A 19,064-nucleotide genomic window follows, 5' to 3' on the forward strand; every position below is an offset into this window, starting at 1 on the left:
AAAAACCGATGCTCCCAAACGGCTCAGCAAATTGAGTTTAAATTTCCTCTGAAATATTTCACCGAAGGCGGTGATTGTCAGCGAAAAAGAACCCCGTAAGCCCGTGCCAGACGAAGCGTAAACTCAAAATGTAAAATCAAAAAACGCAAACTTTTTGGCATTGCGCAGGGGTATACGCGAAATTTACGCTTCGTGTAGCCCCGCACAGGTCTAGACAAAATTAATACTCCGTATATTATAATGTAATAATAATAATATAGGCCCCTATTGCGAGTGTCTTGTCTCGTTTCCAAGACAAACGTCAGTCTTGTGTCGGTATTGCGAGTGTCTTGCTTGACTCCGATTTCTGTCTTGGAAACGAGACTCAGCTGTCTTGTACTCAAAGCTACCAGACTGGGAGTCTGCCAAACAAGACTGCGATTTAAGATTACCGTAACAGTTTTTTATTAAGCAGACTGGCGGTTGATTTTGAGGAATTTAATGGAATTAATCAATAACCTATTACCAGTAATCGATTATGTTCAATTGCACGAAATGGCACATTTTCTGAGAACCATGTAATGGGCTCAAACCTCAGCATTTGCTTTCGTGACGATCGAGTTCCTGAATAAAAATGCATCAGAAATTGAGAATAATTGAACAAATATTGTACGATTGAAAACATTTTTTTGATGAATTAAAACACGTTAACGGTAAGGAAACTCAAGCTGCGCGCGATTGTTTACATACAAAGTTGGGATTTTGACGGCTTTGGACAGCTAAATGAACACTTGTTCATTCAAGAATTCATGCGACTCTCGCAATACCGATTTTAGACAACCAAGACTCCGCGGTTTTTGCCAGACAAGACTGGTCGAGTCTTGTCTTGGAAACGAGACAAGACAATCGCAATAGGGGCCATAATATACTCTGGAAATATTGTAAAATTTACAATCCGTTGCGCTGTGTCCAAGTTCCAGTCGAGTCATGAATACGAAATTCTCGTCATTCGCAGTGGGCTGAATCGATCCAGAAAGCCGGCTCCACTCCCGCCTCTGAGTGGACGACGACGTTTGCAGAGTTTTGCCGAATTCGTGGGGCCGTGCGACCGTGCGCATCCGTGCCGTTCCAACCGAGTATCATCTTTGGATAAAACCAAAGTGCGTTTTCACAGAGCAGCAGCAAGGATTCACCCACCCTTATGGCCTCTTTCTGAACGTTCGGTAATCGTGGCTTAGTGTTCCAGCGGGTTTTGTGTATTCAAGTGTGGCTGATGCCAATCGGTCGAGAAGTGAGCATGCCGTAAACCACCAGTCATGCTACCCAACGCGGAAAAGGTGGCAAAAGTGTCGTTTTTCTTCGCGGAAGTTCCAACATTATAACCGAGAATTCGAGTGCCGTACTGCCCGTTCCTGAAAACTGTCGTCCGCCCGCGATGGTCAGATTTTTCTCGTCGCCTCTCGATATCCCAATGCATGCGTCATTAGCCCCATAAACCGGAGCAACGGCAAGCCACGGGGCGTTGGGGTGGATTTTTCCTTTGCCAAAAGTTTGATTCCGCACGGTCGCACTAGAATCGTGGCTAATCCCGGTCGACTTTGACGGCTTCCGGCGGTACAGAACGGCGGCTCGGTGCCAAAGAATGCTGTGATGAGTGTTGTGTGTTGGGTGAGCGCGGTGCGCGAAATTACCACCCCGTTTTCAGCTTTTCGTGTGTGCCTCCGCCGATCCCAGCAATCATCCGGTAGTCGAACGGCCGCATAAACGGCGAGGACACACGTTTTTAGGGGGACGAGCAGCAGCAAATGTCACCGCGAGTGCGAGAGAAGCTGCGGTTGCGGGCTTTTCAGAGCAAGTAAGAATCCGGCGACGAGCACAGAAGTCTTTGCGTTAGTGGTGGTGGCTCTCCGCGAGACGCACCAAAAAGTCGCGACGACGGGCGCCGTTGTGGTCGTGTGCCACCCCCCGCTCGGTCGGGAGCATTTATCAGTAGAAACGAGCCGCTCTACAACAACCATCGTAAATCCCGTCCCGCGGAGCCACGTTCAAAACATCAACAATGACAACCGCCGCGAGTGATGAGCCAGAACCCAAGATGTCACGACTGCTGAAGCTGGCCCAGAAGTTTAACTGCTTCTACCTGAACGGTAAGGAAACGCGTCGGGCTGCGTCGCCTGCTGCTCTTGCTACGGCGATGGTATGCCAAATCGACAATTAAAGAGGCTATTGCGTACCGTACAGCGCTGTAGCGCAGATATCGGAAAGGCTAGATACAGATAAGCTCGAAGGCCCGCGCAAAATGTGTTGCCTAACACGGGTTTCGCCTCACAGCGAACGGGGTGGTGGTGCGTGCCTACCAGTCGTTCCATTGATTGCATTCAGTCCATAAGCAAATACTACCAAAATGGTTAGGGTAAGTAAGTGAAACTCCGATCGTGCACAGTGATGTGTGCCAGGTTCGATATCTTGTTGTGTCGATACGGTGGTGTCGTCGCCAAGCGGATGACGAAATAGCGAACCCCGGGAAGTGCAGTGTTTACCTCGGTGGATTCGCTTTCCGTCAACATAGATCAACCGAGACAGCTACTTGGCTAGAAGTTGGTCGATAGATTTGGAAAGCCATGGCAATTAGCAGGCCGATCTTCGGTCCATGAAATCCCCGGATCAACACCATAACACTCAACCTGGATGGCATGCGGGGTCATTTCGCCGTGGCGCCTCCCAGTCCCCGTCGAAAACAACTCGCGTAACTCGTGTTGCACACACCGCTAACTGCCAGCGGGGTAGGTGGGCAATATGTTTTAAAATAACCGGCCCAAAGTGGAGCAAAATGAGAGCAACCAAAAATGACAAAAATTAATGCGCTTTCCGATATGAGTGCGCACATCAGGGACGGTACACCACCGGATGCGAAACGATCTCATTAAAACCTGCCACCAACCGTACCCGTGTCATGTGCATCCACATCCAACACAGCAACACGCCACGCGTTGCTAACAGCGCTGTAATCGAAGGTGGCGCCGGAATGGTGCTCAAGGTTTATTCATGCTTCGTCAGGGTAATGCGAGGCAGATGATGGAATTCTCGGTTAGGGCGGATAGATGACGTTTACCATGGCACCAATCAATGATTATCAGCTGTGCTGCTGTTTGAGTAAACCGATAAACAATATGCCATACGAGGACATCCCTGAAAACCTAGAGTGTTGGCGATTATCACTAATCTCGCTGTATCGTTCTGTTTCGATTTTAAGGTTTACGAAAGGGAGAATGCCGGCCGTTCGTCGTCGACGGACATCAAGTTGGACTAGTAAGTCAGAATGTCATCGAACAGCTACTCAAGTATCCGGAAGTGTTCCATATCCGTGCGCCGGAGCACGGTAAGCAGGTATGTGTTGCTTGCAATGAGTCTCACTGGCTATCAATGGTTATCATTGGTTGATAGATTGGTGTGACCAAAAATATGCTCAAGGGGGTGCCCTTATCACTAATTAAAACAAGGCTAGTGCCATGTGATAATCGTTAGCATTTTGCTCTAGATCAACTTATAGTTGTGTTATAGGAATGTCGATGTGTTTAACCACAAATATGGCTACATACTAACGAAGCTTTCGGTTTTGTTTTAGAACATTGTCGAGCTGAACCCGGCCTTCCGTGATTACAATACACGATCGCAGCAGGTAGATAGAATATTGCGAGAATTCCGTGAACAAGGTCTATTCGTCGCGCTGAAAGGTTGGCGTGACGAGTGCTACGATGTCAAATCGTCTACCGGTTCGCTGCTTAAGATGGACCGATCGGCCACTTGTCTGTTCGGTGTGCGCAACTACGGTGTCGAGATCAATGGCTACGTGCGCCATCCGACCAAGGGACTCTGCATTTGGTTGCAGCAAAGGTCCGATACCAAGCAAACCTGGCCCGGTAAGTGGGACAACATGGTAAGCGGTGGGTTGGCTGTCGGTTACGGTGTTCACGAGACGGCCGTCAAGGAGGCCGCCGAGGAAGCTTCAATACCGGATCATCTGCTGAAAAATCTCGTCTCGGCTGGGTGTGTCTCGTTCTTCTTCGAAAGCGAACGGGGCATCTTTCCCAACACCGAGTTCGTGTATGATCTCGAGCTGCCGGAAGACTTTGTACCCGATAATTCAGACGGTGAGGTGCAAAACTTTCAGCTGCTCCCCGTACACGAATGCCTCGAGCGGGTCTTTAAGCCCGACTTCAAAACCACCAGCTGCCCCGTCGTGCTAGACTTTCTCATTCGCCATGGAATCATCACGCCGGAAAATGGTAGGTATTACAGTGGGATACTTAGTATGGATCAGTCAACGTCATCTTCCTCTTCGTTTCAGAAATCAACTTTACGCAGGTGATTGAGTTGTTGCACGTTCCTTTGCAAAGTCTCTACACCTATCGTACACCGACAGCGGCCTGCGATTCGCCAACGGCGCCGGCGATACTACAACGAGATCTCACTAGCAACACTAATACCAGCAGTATCGGCAACGGCAAGCTCTAATCGGATTGCCCAGCAAACAAACAAACCTGAAATGATGGCTGGCCATTAGAAGCCGCATAAGATGCGTCCTCAATGGCCAGGACCAGGCCACGAAAATCGAGTATGAAATGGGGCATAAGCATAAGCAAATTCTGTAATCAAATAGCCAACGAAAAATCGTTAACGACACAAGCAGACACACATACATCACACCACAAGGGGTGTGTCTGCGAGAGAGTTGCGATGATGATCGCGGTTTGAGTTTTGGTCAGAGGCCGTTCCTTAAGACTTAACCTTAAGCAGAGGTGTTGACAATTTTTAGACTTCTCGTGTTCGTCGTGTTTTATCACTTTAGTTGATCCCTTTTCGCTGTATACTGTTTTGTGGTAGCTTTAAGGCAATAGGAAACTGGGAAAATTCTTGTTTTCCATTCGTCATTTGTTTTCACTAATATCGCGGATAGGGAAGAAAGCGGACAGGCGAGCAAAATAAGAATAGGACGACGAAGAATGAAAAATGGCTCGCAAACAACGGAGTAAGGTACGACAGGGAACTGACAGGAATAAGCTAGGCAGGCCTATGTTAACGTTCAGAAGGTTGTAGCCCCAAGGATAGCGAGGGAAATGCATATGCAAACGAGCCAAACCAAGGCGAAGGAAAAGAAAGACAAGTGGAACGGACAAAAGTCATTCAATAGTCTCGTTGCCGCACGCGACATGGTGAACACCGTTTAAAGCTTTCAGGTTCACATTTTACATTCGGATAGATAAAGGAAATCATTGAGGGTAAGGTATAGGACACCAAACACAATCAAAGATGTCATACAATCCTAGCCATCTATGGGCTAACGATTCAATCAACGCAGCACGCGTTCGCAGTAAACGTTTCCGCTTGTGGCGTGCGGGTGAACTAATTGTATTACCGCCAAGGAGCAAACAATCGTTTCTTATTACTTATGCTCATCTGTAACAGAATTGTGAATTAGCCTAACCGTAGCAAAGCGCCATTGGCCAATGGAATGAGCAGTCGACCGGAACCACTGTGAAGAGACATCGAGATCGAATGTAGATAGGCAAAAACAAGAATGAAAGCGTCGAAGGGAAGGAAGACGGTTCATTGAATGCAACGTGTAGTTCAATTCGAATTTCTCATTTCCCGATGTATTCCTTCCGGTTTTGAGCAGTTCACTGTAATGAAGATGCTGCTAAAGCAGCTTTATCTGTTGTGCCATTGCATATGTTATCCCATCATCACAAACCCCCCGCAAACAAATTGGCCAACATCACACTGAATCCGCTAATCCGGTTTCGAAGCCCTTCCCAAGTGCTTAAGTATCTCTATTTTTAAGGGCACAAACGGGAGGGAAATTTGGGGCGATTTATAGGCGTTTAGAAAGTACTTTATGAGTTATCCATTAAGTTAACGAACTTTAATTTATACCTACACCAAACTACAACTACTGCGTCGCTCTCGTGTTATTCTTTTCACACATTTCAAACAACCCGAACACCGCAAAGGGAAAGCGAGGGAGAATGAAACAGGGGACAAGAAAGGAATAGTGAATGGGACAAGAAAAGCCGCGTATTTATCGTATTACATCACGCTAGAGTCTGTTCTATCTGGTATATACCTAGTAAAGAAAAGTGATCACAACACTGAACACACGGGGCGTGCATTTGTTTCATTTGGCTTTTTAAATGCTTCGATATTTATGTGTGCTGCAAAGGGCTTTCTCAAAAGATAAATAATTTCATCCTTCACAAACCGAACGGATCCCACTTTCCATTCACTCATTTTATTATTATTTCATTTATTCGCTTTTCGCCCAGACGTTACACCGCTCGTTCGTGTCCGTGTGTCCGGTCGTCATCTTTGTACAACTTAAATTACCTCTCGATCACTCTTACATGTTTGGGTGCTCAATTGGAATCACATTATTCGCTTCTTCAACAAGTGCCCGCGTTAGCCAGTGGAATCTTGTCAGCTCACATTGGTAGGTATCGAAAGCGTATGGGGTCGCACTACAGTTCATCGTTTGGCTGAACCTCCTCGACAGCGGCAGTTGTCTCCTCATCGTCGGTTGTCCTGTCGTCAGTCTTCGGTTTGTCTTCTGTTGCGTCTTCCGATCGCGTTTCCGCACCTAACGGCGAATTGAAACACACAGACACATACTCGTTCAAAACTTGATCGACAACCGATGGTATCTTCTACTAGGCTTGGCAGTGGAGACTCCCAGACTAACTTGCGTTTGCTGGCAGTGAGCAATGTTGGAACGATAAACTGCACATTTTGAGTTCTGTCGAATTGATTTTATTATTTAAAATCTCCATCTCTTTGGAAGATCGATCGAGACAGACAGTCGTTTCTACTTTCATTCAACCCATAAAGACATGATGGACCCAACAAAAGAGAACGAAAGGAAAAAAATCAGCACTCATAGATTAGTCTACGAGCGAGAGATACGACTAGTACCTTCCATTCAACGCATACTTGAGCCAGTTTTAGTAATGGGATGCAATCATAATAATCAGAACCACATGACGGATAAAATGCGCATTAGTCCTGTTCAGTAGCAATCCCTTTTCCGTCTTTATCTATTCGCGCACGCTCAGTTCTGTTGCTGAAGGAGCTCGTCCAGAATGCGTGGGGATGGAGTAGCCGATGGCTGCGGTGTCGTGTTCAGCCAATACTCGGACACGGAAATGTAGATCGCCACCGCAAGACCTACGAGGCCGGCCAACCAGGTCGAGTTTTGCAGGACGATGCAGGTCGCAAGACACAAACCGAGGTACGTGAGGTAGCGCGTGAAGTTAGCATACTGGGTACGCCGCTCATTGCTGGTATCTGTGATAAGGTGTTGTAGTACTCGTTAAAGTTTGGTTCAGTTCGGTTCGCCTCGATTTCAGGTAACTACGGTTTTAAGAAACCATGCGCTATACACAAGCAAACGTAATAGTAACACAGAGTGCTAAACTTTTTAAAATCAAGCATAAAAACCAAACTAAGCAGGCAAAACAGAAAGTAAAGCTAATTGCTTTATGATGGTCCTAGAAATCGTAAAATGAATACCTCCGTTCATGCCTTACGAGCTTCGGGAATTCAATTAGCTTAGTCTACTTTAGTAGCTCCGTCATGAATATGACGATAACGCAATGATAAATTCGATGAATTCGAAAAATAATAGACATTCAAGGAAGCAAAGTAATCACAAATCTAGTAAGAAAACTAATGAGATGGACGGAAGAATTAAAATGCAGCAAACATACCTGTGCACATGCCATCGCGCAGTTCGTAGCCATCGGCACACTTGTCACACAAATCTGGACCGTCGCCACTACAGCCTTCACAAGATTTATCGCATTCTAGAAGAGAATAGAAAAAAATGCTTTATCGACACAGCTTATCGCTTGACGTTGCGAGCCACATCAGCAGCGATACTATCATACCTAAGCAACTATAGGATCCTTCATTGTTCACACAAAACTGTTGCTTCGTACAAGGGTTGGCCGTGATGCACTCGTCCACATCCACGCAGCCACCTCTGCCACTATCCATCACCCAACCCGATCGGCATACGCGACAAGCGTTCGGTCCAGCCCCGGTACAACCACCGGTGGCGCAAGCTCGATGGCACGGGCTACACAGCAGCTTGGTTTCATCACGGAACGCCTCGTAGTGTTCGGTCCCGCAGCTATCACAGTTTTCACCCGCGTAGCCCGGTTCACACGCACACCGTCCATTCCCTTTGCGTGTTCCGTTGCCCTTGCACTTGCCATTACCGAAACAGGTCGGGCACGGGTCACAGTTTGGGCCGTAAAACCCGTCCGGACAGCAAACCGCCGCCTGCTCCACGCACAACCACTGATGCAGATCGGGGTGGGTCGTCTGATGATTCTTCCACCACACTTCGATCTGCGGTTCGTAGTCTTCGGCCAACTGGTGACACTGGTCCTCCCCTCGCACCACATCCTGACACAGCCGTTCCTGTATCTCGACCAACCGCAGCTCGCTCGTTTTGTAGCTGCCGAGCCGCTCCTCCTCCCAGGCCGCGTCACCACCATCGTGCTTGGAGCGCTCGGTGCGCTTGATACCGTCCCGGAACGAGTTCACCAGAGCCGTACACGCTTTGCAGGGTGGTAGCTTTTCCGCCTTGAGCTTATCCTTTTTGCTGCCACCGGCGGACAGTCCCGGTGTTTTGGGGATATCGGCAAGCGCGCAGCTAGCCAGTAGCACCGTCGTTACCAACAGACACGTCGCCGCTCTACTACAGAACGAGCGCCACCGTGACATCCTAGCGCCGGAAAACAGAAGGGCGTACCAAACACCTCGGAGCACCGAATGGAAAGCAGCTGCACGTTTTACGTCCCTCGCACCTACAACCTGAAGGCAGGATCGGAAAAATCGATAGAATCTGTAACTGCGGCGCTCGTGTTTCAATCTGCGGTACACGCTCAATTTCAATGAAACCAAAGCAACGAGGCACTAAAATGCGCTTCAAATCGTTCCCAAGTAGATCTACTCGAAGAATACTACCACGAACACGTGTAGTAACCGCTGAGTTTCACGTTCTTACCTTAAAATTATGACCTGCCGACTCGGGATTCGTGGAACAACAAATCTCGCTGCCGCAATGACAGCTTATCTGACGTGTCCCTTGCGGATTGTTGTCCCTATTATCAAAGGCTTATTGTTTAAGCGGCCATTAAAGGGCCCATACAAAGGAACCGATTAAATCCAACGGCAGCTCTGGGGTTTTTTCTTTTTAATCGCGACGATGACTTCTAGCACTACTACTTTGTGAGATCCCATGCTGCACATCTTGAAATAATTTCAACTACAAACTTTGATCGCTCGTTGAATGCCAACGGTCGGTCACCCCGTCCTCGACGTTCAAATCGAAGCGGCTGATGCAGCAGCTTCTTCCTTCGAGAATGCTGCATTAGCTGCAAAAGTTTATTAAGTATACATTACCCTAGCTGTATAGCATTATTTACTTTCGAACAATTTCTATGGAGGAGCCACAATTTTGAGAACGCTAGGTACGAGGTTTCAGCAATACTGTAATATATTATCTTTTATTAGAGCTATTTCTTTCATTCCGATCCATCGGATCAGGATCTCAACACTCAGTAGAGCCACACCACGCGGAACACACAGTTTGGCACATTCCTTGGAATTTGCTTAACGCTTATCCGCAAACATTCAATGATAGGAAAGAGATAGGAAGATAGAGAGAGCACGGGTTACATCTTTTCATTCGGCGGTGCTTTGAGTAAGAAGCGGCGGCGGCGGCAACTACATTCAGAGATTTGATACTGTGTGAACGTCCCATCATCTATTCAGGGAGTTGTTTCCGTGGCCCGGCTGGCGTGCCAGTTGAGATAGTCGGGTTGTGTGGCCGCTATGTACTCCTGCATCAGCGCCTCCACCACATCGCGCGATTCATCCAGCTCTCTCAGATCGTCCTTGAACATGTCCTCACGCTTGAACTGATCGAGGAAGGCGCCCCTCCTGCGCAGCTTATCGTACTGATTGAGACAACGACCGAATAGCGACGAAATGCTGGTGTGGTTCGCGAGCATCAGGCCCGATACGCGGTGATTGCTTTGTACGTACGGGCTACTGCGTGATAATGCCACCTGAATGCTGGCCGGTCCCCACGGGATGAATTGGGCCAGTTTGCGTTCCCGGATACGCTGGATCGACTGGTGTACCTGCGACGGATTCACCTCACCCTGGATAATGTTCAGAATTGAGATGTACCGATGCTGGTTCGCTTTGTCCGATGTCGTCGATACCATCATGTTCTTCGGCTGCAGCAACCGCCGCATCACATCCAACACCGTGGTTTTCTGCACCGATTGTGTATCGGTATCGGTGGCCAACGGGGTGTAGCCGGTCATCAGGAAGTGCAGCTGGGACGTAGGGATGAGCGGAGCGATCAGCTCGATCAGATTGTTGTTCATGTAGGATGGGTACCGCAAGGTGGTCGTGCTAACGGACATGATGGTCGAGACGAGCGTGTTGATCTGGGCGAAGCTAGGATTCTCCAGCTGCAGTCGCTCAGTCGCAATCCGATTCAGGGCCGTATTGTCGAGGACGACCACACAGTCGGCACAGCTGGTCAGGCGGCGCAGAGTCAGCAGACTGTTGTACGGCTGCACGACGACGTCACTGATTTCGTCCTGATTCGGGAACACACTGTACGTCTGGATGAGCTTCTTCGGGAAGCGTTCCGACAGTGTCTCCATCATGAACGAACCCATGCCCGAACCAGTTCCGCCGGCGATCGAGTGACACAGCACGAAACCCTCCAGACTGTCGGTGTTGTCCACCTCGCGATCAATGATGTCGAAGATTTCCTCCTGCAGCTTCGCCCCTTGGCTGAACCCAGATGCCCAGTTGTTGCCTGCCCCTCCTCCGTCCTTCGATAGGTACACGTTCTCCGGGTTGTACAGCTGTCGGTGTCGGACACAAGAAAAGGCGTTGTTGATTCAATGTGAAGACCAAAAACTCCGGTTCTTACCTTCGAGTAGGCCGATGCCATGATGGTGTGGATAACGCGCGGTTCCAGATCGAGCAGCACGGCTCGCGGAATGTAGTGATCATCGTCGGCCTGATAGAAAAACACGTCCTTCCGGTCAAGGCCATCGGCGGCAAAGTCCTGTAGCATACCGCTGGGCGATATCCCATGTTCCAAGCATAGCCGCTTCCAGAACTCAAACCCAACTGAAAATCCACAACACCAGGATGGAATGCGTAAGTGGAGCTGCCGCACCTCGCAGAACCTTAGCGGCTTCCGGCGATTTACTTACTTTGGTTGCCGCATTGGCCCAGCTGGAGCGTTATGATGCCTCTAGGCATCGCTCAACGTATCGCACCCGCTGGTTTCCTTGGCGAACGGTTCCGGCGGACGACAAAACGTATTTTGCCCCCCAAAGCTGAACCAAAAAGATGTTGCGGAATTTGCGGTTTTTAACAAAACGGATGGCGGCTAAATTGTGTTTGTTTCCTTTTCTTTCGCCGTTATTGTTTCGTTTACGCCGTGTTTGTCCCGTTTTCGCCGCACATGTCTCGTTTTTTCAAAAATCACCCGCTTCTTGTACGCAAGCTTGCACGGAAGAGAGACCTTCGGGCGAAGAGAAAAATTCCCTATTGTTCCGCAAATTTGATGGATTTTCCTTTTGGTAACGAAGAAAATTGATGTCACAGTTTCAAAAGCATTCCAAAATTGTAGGCTGAAAAAAACTTTCTGTTTAATCCTTCCATGAAAACCGGCCAAAATGGGTGTCCATTTGGGTCATTGTTCGTACAAAACTTACGTGTGATGTATACCGAAATTGGTCAGTCTCTCGTCGGGATCGCAACATCAAAGCCGTGGCTATGTGGGTAGTTTATCACGTAGTTCTGAAGTAGCGAGGCACAAAAAAAGTTGTTTTTTCCGTGCCGATTAAATTTATTTATCCGAATTGAAGAGTGGGCTTTTCCGCTCCCGCTGAGTGAATTACACAAGACGATGCGCCGCATTTGTTGAAAAACAAAAAGGACGCCAGGCAATTTTCGCATCATCGGTGCAAATCGTACGCTCGACCGCTAGCGTAAGTACGCGGGGTGGCTTGAGGAAGGACGACAACGATTCGTAAGGAGTTTACCCTTTCTGTTCTCCACTCCATAGCGTGTTGCAGAGATAAACCCCATCCGCGGCACAAATTTGAGCTCACACCCATGCACACCATCAACTTGAGCGGCAGAGAAGTGGCCGAGGCCAGCCTCACTCGGCGGCTGAAGCTGGCTGAGGAGGCAAGCATAAAGATCGATGTGATCGATCTTGTCGACGAAGAGGAGGACCAGGCCAAACGATCACATCAACCCTTACATCGGCCGCCGGAGGTCCGGCGCTCCGACGATAACGTTGTCGTTAACGATGACGACGACGACGAGGAGGAGCAAATCGGCAGAGATTGTCGAGTTGATATCAATCCAGCCATCACACCACGGTTGTCGCCGTTCGTAAATATTGATCTTTCCTCGAATGCCAACGGGGAAGTTCTTTTCAGAAATGGGTCTTTATCTGGAGAACGTAGAACTTACTCCCGGCGACCCATTCACGCATCACCGGATTCGACTAGCAGCAGCTCGGAGCGTGCAAGGAGTAGATTAGACCATCAGTTTAAACCCACACCCAGCTCAACTCACTCCAAGGCATCGGCGGGAAGCTGCATTATATTTAACCGTTCGTACGTCAAAACACCGACGAGCAGTAGTACCCCAAGCGGGATCAGTCCAACCAGATACAGCGTGTTTGATCGAGCTCCTATGACTGCTCTGGCCGATAGAAGAATGCAGCTAACCCGAAATGCGTTTCAAAGGGCTGGCAGCCGTCCGTCGATGCTGAGTGGTTCTAGTGATACATCAACCAGTATTCACGGTGAGCAAGAGCCCCATCTTCCCCCTTCTACCCTTCTTGTTTAGAGGACGGTATCATTACATATATATCGTCTGGTTTATCCGTAGGTTCACCTATTGTCGACATAACTGGTCGTCGTGACAGCGAGAGCCCTTTGCCTCGGGTGAGTTTGTTAAGGCGATCGTATCATAAATCATCTGGCGAGTCGGCAGCGTCCAGTACCCACCATCCCGTTGTGACAACGATCGATTTAGATAGTGATTGCTCACCGGTTCGATCAAACAATCACCAAACGGCGACGGCAGACGAAGTCGAGGATGGTTCTACGAGCAGTGAGGGCGTAACCGTCTCAAATTTACCAAGACAGCACCCATTGATAGGCGATGAGTGTATGGAAGTCGCCGAAGATGCACCGGAGGTGGAATTTGTGGGCATTGATATCGAATCGACAAGAGCAGACAAGAAGGTCCATGATCCGATCGTAGAAAGTCAACCAAACGATAGCCAAACAGAAGGGGACGAACCCGATCAGCAGGATGACGAAGGCAGCTCGATGGAGAACTCGTACGGTGACGTTTCGAGTTCCGGATGTGCAAAGTTTTCTTCGACGCGCCACAGTATGGGCCGGCAGGGTGTAACGGAGGCGTCGCGAAGTAACTCGATGAATGAGTTCGAGCTGAAGCTGCAGGAAATCAACGAATGGGTAAAACCGATGACCCACCGGGATCGTGTAGAACATTGGCGCGTAACGGAGGAAGATCTGCGCCATTCGATACCGACGAAGGCTAAAATTGAAACGACGAGCTACGCGGGAACAAAACGCGCCTTTTACGACACCGTGCACATCTCGAGTGAGGATGATTCGTCAGACGATTCACCGATCGAGGGTATATCGAGCTCGATGACTGGTACCATGTTGGCCAGCAAGAAGCGTCGTACGGCTGATGCGATGGAAGCTAGCACAAGTGGCCAGCTACGTACCGATGTGATGAACGGCCTAGCGACGGACCGAGCAGCGTGTGCAGGAACATCGGCAACAACAACGCTTTCCCTCGACGATGGCGAAGATTCGGATTTTCGTAATGGTCAACTCAATCCCGAAATCGATAAACCCCAAACCGGCACCAGTATGCTGTTGATAAGGCGAACTTATCACAAACTATCGTCTGGGTATAGTTTGTGTAAGAGGTGCAACAAATGTAGTCCCACTGAGCCCAACGATGGAGTACCAGTGCAAGGAATCGAGACTTATTGCGATTGTCGTCGTGCGATCGAAACAATCAACAAAGGCCCAAACGTTGCACCGTATGCTCAGTTGCTTTGCCGCGACCGTGGCCTCGATAGTTTCCTCAACTATCTGCGTATCAGTCCTCTCCACCGAACGAACCAGCTCGCGGGAGCACCGGTACCACCACCGAATTACGACGATGTAAAGACGATCGGAGTCGTTCTAGCACCAGGCTCTAAGGTCGAACTGGACCTGCAAAGTGTAACCAAATCGACCCAAGGCATCGACGGGACGGCAAAGTCTAAGCTTAACACCCAGAGAAGGGCCAACCAGGGGAAGCGAAGAGTGGTAAAAAGTAAAAAGAAGGTTACGGCCAAAAGTAAATCACATCCTGGCACTATTGCCAGCAGTGCCATTCGTGGTGTTCGACGGTTGGTACTGTCGAGCTCGTTGCGTAGCGGAAAGGTCATACGATACCGCACCACGTTCCCGTCCTTGCGACAGCCGCCAAAACAAGGCAAGGCGTGTACATCACGCATCACGGCCGTTATGGCCGCAAACTCATCATGCCGAACACCGACGCATGATGAAGGCACCACGGAACCTAAACCGATATCCAGAGATAGCGAGCCAGGCGATGCCAGTGATGTCCCATCACAGCAGCATCTGGACAGCCCTGTGCATATCCCATCGATGACATCATCTTCCTCTTCATCGTCATCTATGACCCGGAAACCGAAGCCAAAATCCCTGCATCGGACTGCAGCGACGGCGTCGTTACGCTGCTCAGTAGACAGTGCGGTCAGCAGCTCGACCAGCGCCGAGATGCATGAGGGCAAACGTTCGAAAGAGTGTCAGACGGTGGAAAGTGCCCTGGCACTCGAAGCGATGGCTGAAGTCGAATGCCCCGCTGATCCTCCACCGAAACCTGTCAATGAAGGTATACCGTGCCGGAATCCGTTGAATAGGAGCGATGGCGAGGTGCTGCATGTTTTTCTGATCGATGAAAAGCTGATCGTCGTGCAGACGGGGCTGGTAAGCTTCTGGCGATATTCCCGGTTGAGTGCGCTGTTGGGTGTGCGCCAGGAATGGGAGCGTGTAGCTCAGGTGTCCCGTTGGTTGCGCGGTAAGAACGAATCGCATGCCTACGGCATCTAATATTTCATAGACTAATGTCACCCTACCGTTCCGTTGTTATTGACAGATACTGAGCTGGACACAGAAAATGCCCATCGCATCGGGTACAACAATTGTCATCCCTTCTATCTAGAGCCGAGGGCACGCAATCTGGCGGAGGACGAATCGCGGACCTGTCCGCTTGCCTCAATCTACATCAATGCTTACTTTCTGATCACCAAGATTCACATGCTAAATCCAGCTACACCGAGCGGAGATGAAGGTGAACAAAATATTACAGAAACAAACGACGACGAAGACGGAAGGGGATCGTCGGAGGATCAGGGGGGTGTGCGTGAAGAGGATGTGGCTCGCGTTAAATCGTATCAATTGGATACGGTGAAAAGGTAATTACAATGCGTACAATCTAAGCTATCGCTTCAGTCTAATGCATTTTCTCGGGATCGGGTTCCATTTCATTTCACCAGCACCCTGGAAGATGTGTTGTTTCTGCCGATTCCGAATTCACGCTACTTCATCGTCTGCTGGTACGAGCACGTACGAGAGATGGAATCAAAAACGGGACTATGTAAGTACAGTCTCACTCCAGACCTGGAAACACTGGCCAGTATTCGCGAGTTCCCGTCCGTAAGGCAGAAGCTGAACAGTTTGCGCTGTCTGCCGAACAGCCGGCTGCTGGGCCTTGGTGAGTCCACCGTCCACCTGTGGTGCTATGAAACGGGTCATCTACTGTGGACAATCGATCTAAAGCTCTCCCTTGGAACAATCGTCGGTAGCTTTGTCCACAGGGAAACGGTAAGCTCACGTTACTCACGCGCCACCAGCTCGGCAATTTCGTTTCAGTCGGTCCCTAACGAATTTAACACTGTACTGTAGGTCGAAAGCACATTGTTCCTGTTTCAAATCCAACCAGTAGTGAACGAGAGCAACCGCAAGCTGATGAAGGTGATCGCCGTTAATTTGTTCAAAAAGGCGTGGTATGTGGCTCACAGCTACGAGATAGCCCTCTCCTCGATGCGGTATGTTTTGATATAGCCAAGCTAGACGGGCTCAACATTGTAACAGGACGATTTTCATTCTTATCATTGCGCTTTTTCGCTCTTCCCACAGAATCACGGGAGAAAGCCAGTTGGCGGAGCCAACTCAAGAAGGGAACCAGCGGCACTGTGTAACGTTCCAGAGTGGTGAGCTGCTGCTCGTTAGCCTGAACACTCCTAGCTTTTGTTGGACGAATCATAGGCGATTGGCGAAGGATTTGCTGCATGCGGAAGAATACTCCGTACGGGTGTGTTCGCGGTTGCGAAGCAATACGGGTGACGTTTATCGGCCAAAGGAACGAATTCAGAATGCCGGATACTGGCACGGTGGCCGTGATCTGTTATTGCTTGGAGATCAATGTTTAACGATCAAATCGATCGATGAGTACATGGCCGAGAGTGCCCGATAGGCCAGCTGTTGGGCTTGGGAAAGAGATGGATGGAGTCTAAGGAAGGAATTAGTATTTTTCGTTTAGATAATCTATTTTTTGCATATCTTTTCATTTTTGAATTAGAGAGCCAGTACTCTGAATCGGAATTCGATGGTTCGAATTGAACTCTTGCTGGCGCTGTGATTGTGATTGCCATAACTGGCACTGAAACGAAGCCGATGCGATCGAACCTTAAATTAAAGGCAGCATGCGCTTTAGGACTCGTCAGGATTAGTTTTTGTTTTTCAAGCATCGAAAACCCCCAACAACAGTACGTTGCTGCTCGCAATAGTATTTATTAAAGCCATCCACTTATGCTCGGGGCTTAATTCTTTCTGGGCCCAGGCCATGGCCAATTGTTTTTTCGATACTTGGTGACACGCACGCTCATGAGAGAACCGAAAGGTAGTGTGTAATGTAAATAGTGAACAAAAACCGCCAACGATTAGCGCCGAAGTAAAATGAATACTACTTGCGCTAGGAACTTCTAATGGATGGTGAATCGCAGCAGCAACACGATAAAACATTTGCAGCTTTGCTTGGCGAACAAATTTGAATTAAATTTGAAAACAAAGAATCAACTTATCGGACAAATTCATCCTCCCAGAATGTAGATCTCTCCCTCTCTCTTCTAGTGTTTGATGCTTTCGATGAGCAAAATGTCTTCTCTGGAAAATGAAATAAAGAAAATTGAAATCGCGGGGTGGTTTATGTGGATTAAGTTCATTCTTATGTATTTCATTAATTTCATTAATTTCATTCTGGTTATGACTAATGCGTACGAATACCTATGCGTACTTATCTTATGCGGGATGTTTTGTTCGTTGTCGAGACCTTTTGTTTCTGGGTTTCGGTCTCGGTTGCACTCTTAATTATACCTAGACACTCCTCATACTGGACCTGCTCGTTATCAGCTGCAGCGAACAGTTGTGCTATCTGAACACTCAGTCGCCCTTGAAGGCGTCGATTAAATTTTTTGAATTGCTCAGCATAACTGTTGAAAAGCAGCTGTGTAGCATCGGGTTTCTTTGGCTCTCCATTGGTATCATTCGGTGCTGGTCTTTTACGATTTTTTGCTAGCGTGACACCATGCGCCTGTGGTGTTGAACCTGGTCGACCTAGTGCCCTTGATTGTGATATTCTAGATTTATTTTTGCGATCCTCACCTATCTGTGAAACACTACTGTACGTTTCAGTAGGTGGTAGCTGCTCGGGCGTTTTTCGCTTTCTGGCACTTTCCGGCTGTTGCAGGCTGGGCAAAGGAGATTCGACTTGATCTTGCGTATGTAACAACAATCGATTTCCTATCTCTTCAGCAGTTGCATTTTGATCATAGTCGCTGTGCAAAGCTTTTGTCGGTTCAAAAGCCGGTGCCAAAGAATGGTTCTCTGTTTGGTTAAGGCTGGTCAGTTTGGCGCTCGGCACAGCACGAGATTGAACGCTTGGGCCCATTCCTGGTACCGTGGTAGCTCTAACAATAAATGGTTTGTTCTGGCCTGCTTTGCAATGCGGTACTGCATTGATTGAACCAGTCTCTTTTTCTACTACATCGCTCTCCGGTTGGGGCTCGGGCTCCGGTTCTCGTTCGGGCTCCGGCTCTGGCTCTGGCTCGTGTTCGAGCTCGGGCTCCGGCTCTGGCTCTGGCTCGGGCTCTTGTTCGGGCTCGATCTTGGGCGTCTTTGGTAAGTAATCATCAAGAAATACCATTTCATCGTACCATGCCCAATTCTTCGTTGCGTTTGGGTTTTTACATTGCAAGTAGTTAGCTACCAGTACCTTCCAATATTGTTCCAATTCCGAGACTGAAAAAACAAGTAAATGAGCAAAATTACAATCAAACAGGCTAAGCCGGCTATTCCTTACTTGTGCTGTTCATGTGATGCGCGATTTCGGCCCACGCTTCATCTCTTTTCGCTTGGTCAGTGTAATTTTCGTCCGAAGGATCGTACAACAAGCGAAGCTGCTTCACATGTTTGATCAACTCTGCTGTACCAGACATTTTGGAAAGGATCCCTCGGTTCAAGGACTAATTCTACTAGTATATTACGAAAAACGCGGAAGGATAAGTACTACGGCCATTTTGAGGCGGCGGCGTCGTTTGTTTACGTTAACGAAACGGTTCGCGCAGCGCCAGTATGAACCGATTTTGGAAAGGTGGAGACGAAAGAATCGTCGGAAGCGGAATGTGGGAGCGGCCCTTGATAAGCTGGCGACATTTGATCTCCTGTGGTGTTTTAACTGTCTAGGAAAATCGCGAAAATCGCGGTGGATTTTCCAATTGCTGCTCGAGAATTGCTCGAGTTTTTCTGCTCGAGTATTGCTCGAGTTCTTCTGCTCGAAATACTCGAGCA

General features: G+C 48.7%; 5 protein-coding genes across 6 annotated transcripts; 2 read left to right on the plus strand and 3 right to left on the minus strand.

The window, feature by feature from the left end:
* Window positions 1-959: 959 nt before the first annotated feature.
* On the plus strand, window positions 960-6,133 carry LOC125951303 (uncharacterized). The gene is made up of 4 exons (XM_049680048.1): window positions 960-2,126; window positions 3,233-3,366; window positions 3,605-4,265; window positions 4,328-6,133. The coding sequence occupies exons 1-4, from the start codon at window positions 2,039-2,041 to the stop codon at window positions 4,492-4,494; spliced, it is 1,050 nt and encodes a 349-aa protein (XP_049536005.1). The 5' UTR covers window positions 960-2,038; the 3' UTR covers window positions 4,495-6,133.
* Window positions 6,134-6,251: 118 nt separating this feature from the next.
* LOC125951302 (cysteine-rich with EGF-like domain protein 2) lies at window positions 6,252-9,090 on the minus strand. Of its 2 annotated transcripts, XM_049680046.1 has the most exons (4): window positions 9,047-9,090; window positions 7,920-8,853; window positions 7,740-7,835; window positions 6,761-7,317 (listed from the first exon to the last, which is right to left on the minus strand). In XM_049680046.1, exons 2-4 carry the CDS (start codon window positions 8,761-8,763, stop codon window positions 7,082-7,084), a joined length of 1,176 nt encoding a protein of 391 aa, XP_049536003.1. In that variant the 5' UTR covers window positions 8,764-8,853; window positions 9,047-9,090; the 3' UTR covers window positions 6,761-7,081. The 2 variants fall into 2 exon arrangements, with proteins under 2 accessions (XP_049536004.1, XP_049536003.1); XM_049680047.1 differs by lacking the exons at window positions 6,761-7,317; window positions 9,047-9,090 and adding an exon at window positions 6,252-6,613 and having other exon boundaries at window positions 7,920-9,028.
* Window positions 9,091-9,495: 405 nt separating this feature from the next.
* Window positions 9,496-11,478, minus strand: LOC125951301 (tubulin gamma-1 chain-like). The gene is made up of 3 exons (XM_049680045.1): window positions 11,289-11,478; window positions 11,000-11,202; window positions 9,496-10,931 (listed from the first exon to the last, which is right to left on the minus strand). Exons 1-3 carry the CDS (start codon window positions 11,335-11,337, stop codon window positions 9,813-9,815), a joined length of 1,371 nt encoding a protein of 456 aa, XP_049536002.1. The 5' UTR covers window positions 11,338-11,478; the 3' UTR covers window positions 9,496-9,812.
* A 406-nt stretch (window positions 11,479-11,884) lies between these two features.
* LOC125952486 (uncharacterized) lies at window positions 11,885-17,433 on the plus strand. Its single transcript, XM_049681961.1, has 7 exons — window positions 11,885-12,071; window positions 12,149-12,901; window positions 12,988-15,234; window positions 15,313-15,631; window positions 15,713-16,040; window positions 16,122-16,264; window positions 16,356-17,433. Exons 2-7 carry the CDS (start codon window positions 12,199-12,201, stop codon window positions 16,690-16,692), a joined length of 4,077 nt encoding a protein of 1,358 aa, XP_049537918.1. The 5' UTR covers window positions 11,885-12,071; window positions 12,149-12,198; the 3' UTR covers window positions 16,693-17,433.
* On the minus strand, window positions 17,431-18,892 carry LOC125952487 (E3 ubiquitin-protein ligase RNF12-B-like). Its single transcript, XM_049681962.1, has 2 exons — window positions 18,577-18,892; window positions 17,431-18,515 (listed from the first exon to the last, which is right to left on the minus strand). The coding sequence occupies exons 1-2, from the start codon at window positions 18,710-18,712 to the stop codon at window positions 17,512-17,514; spliced, it is 1,140 nt and encodes a 379-aa protein (XP_049537919.1). The 5' UTR covers window positions 18,713-18,892; the 3' UTR covers window positions 17,431-17,511.
* Between the last annotated feature and the right edge of the window lie 172 nt (window positions 18,893-19,064).

The sequence above is a fragment of the Anopheles darlingi genome, chromosome 2 (genome assembly GCF_943734745.1).
Source record: "Anopheles darlingi chromosome 2, idAnoDarlMG_H_01, whole genome shotgun sequence".
Taxonomy (NCBI): domain Eukaryota; kingdom Metazoa; phylum Arthropoda; class Insecta; order Diptera; family Culicidae; genus Anopheles; species Anopheles darlingi.

Bases quoted from the DNA above. Each gene is read 5' to 3' on its own strand.
- LOC125951303 (XM_049680048.1), top strand. From the start codon at position 2,039: ATGACAACCGCCGCGAGTGATGAGCCAGAACCCAAGATGTCACGACTG. The intron at 2,127-3,232 runs GTAAGGAAACGC...TTCGATTTTAAG, and splicing joins TAACTGCTTCTACCTGAACG to GTTTACGAAAGGGAGAATGC. The intron at 3,367-3,604 runs GTATGTGTTGCT...GTTTTGTTTTAG, and splicing joins CGCCGGAGCACGGTAAGCAG to AACATTGTCGAGCTGAACCC.
- LOC125951302 (XM_049680046.1), bottom strand. From the start codon at position 8,763: ATGTCACGGTGGCGCTCGTTCTGTAGTAGAGCGGCGACGTGTCTGTTG. The intron at 7,836-7,919 runs GTATGATAGTAT...ATTCTCTTCTAG, and splicing joins AGGATCCTATAGTTGCTTAG to AATGCGATAAATCTTGTGAA. The intron at 7,318-7,739 runs GTATGTTTGCTG...ACCTTATCACAG, and splicing joins GCGCGATGGCATGTGCACAG to ATACCAGCAATGAGCGGCGT.
- LOC125951301 (XM_049680045.1), bottom strand. From the start codon at position 11,337: ATGCCTAGAGGCATCATAACGCTCCAGCTGGGCCAATGCGGCAACCAA. The intron at 11,203-11,288 runs GTAAGTAAATCG...GTGGATTTTCAG, and splicing joins GGGCCAATGCGGCAACCAAA to TTGGGTTTGAGTTCTGGAAG. The intron at 10,932-10,999 runs GTAAGAACCGGA...CGACACCGACAG, and splicing joins TGGCATCGGCCTACTCGAAG to CTGTACAACCCGGAGAACGT.
- LOC125952487 (XM_049681962.1), bottom strand. From the start codon at position 18,712: ATGTCTGGTACAGCAGAGTTGATCAAACATGTGAAGCAGCTTCGCTTG. The intron at 18,516-18,576 runs GTAAGGAATAGC...TTGTTTTTTCAG, and splicing joins GCATCACATGAACAGCACAA to TCTCGGAATTGGAACAATAT.
- LOC125952486 (XM_049681961.1), top strand. From the start codon at position 12,199: ATGCACACCATCAACTTGAGCGGCAGAGAAGTGGCCGAGGCCAGCCTC. The intron at 12,902-12,987 runs GTGAGCAAGAGC...GTTTATCCGTAG, and splicing joins TACATCAACCAGTATTCACG to GTTCACCTATTGTCGACATA. The intron at 15,235-15,312 runs GTAAGAACGAAT...TGTTATTGACAG, and splicing joins GGTGTCCCGTTGGTTGCGCG to ATACTGAGCTGGACACAGAA.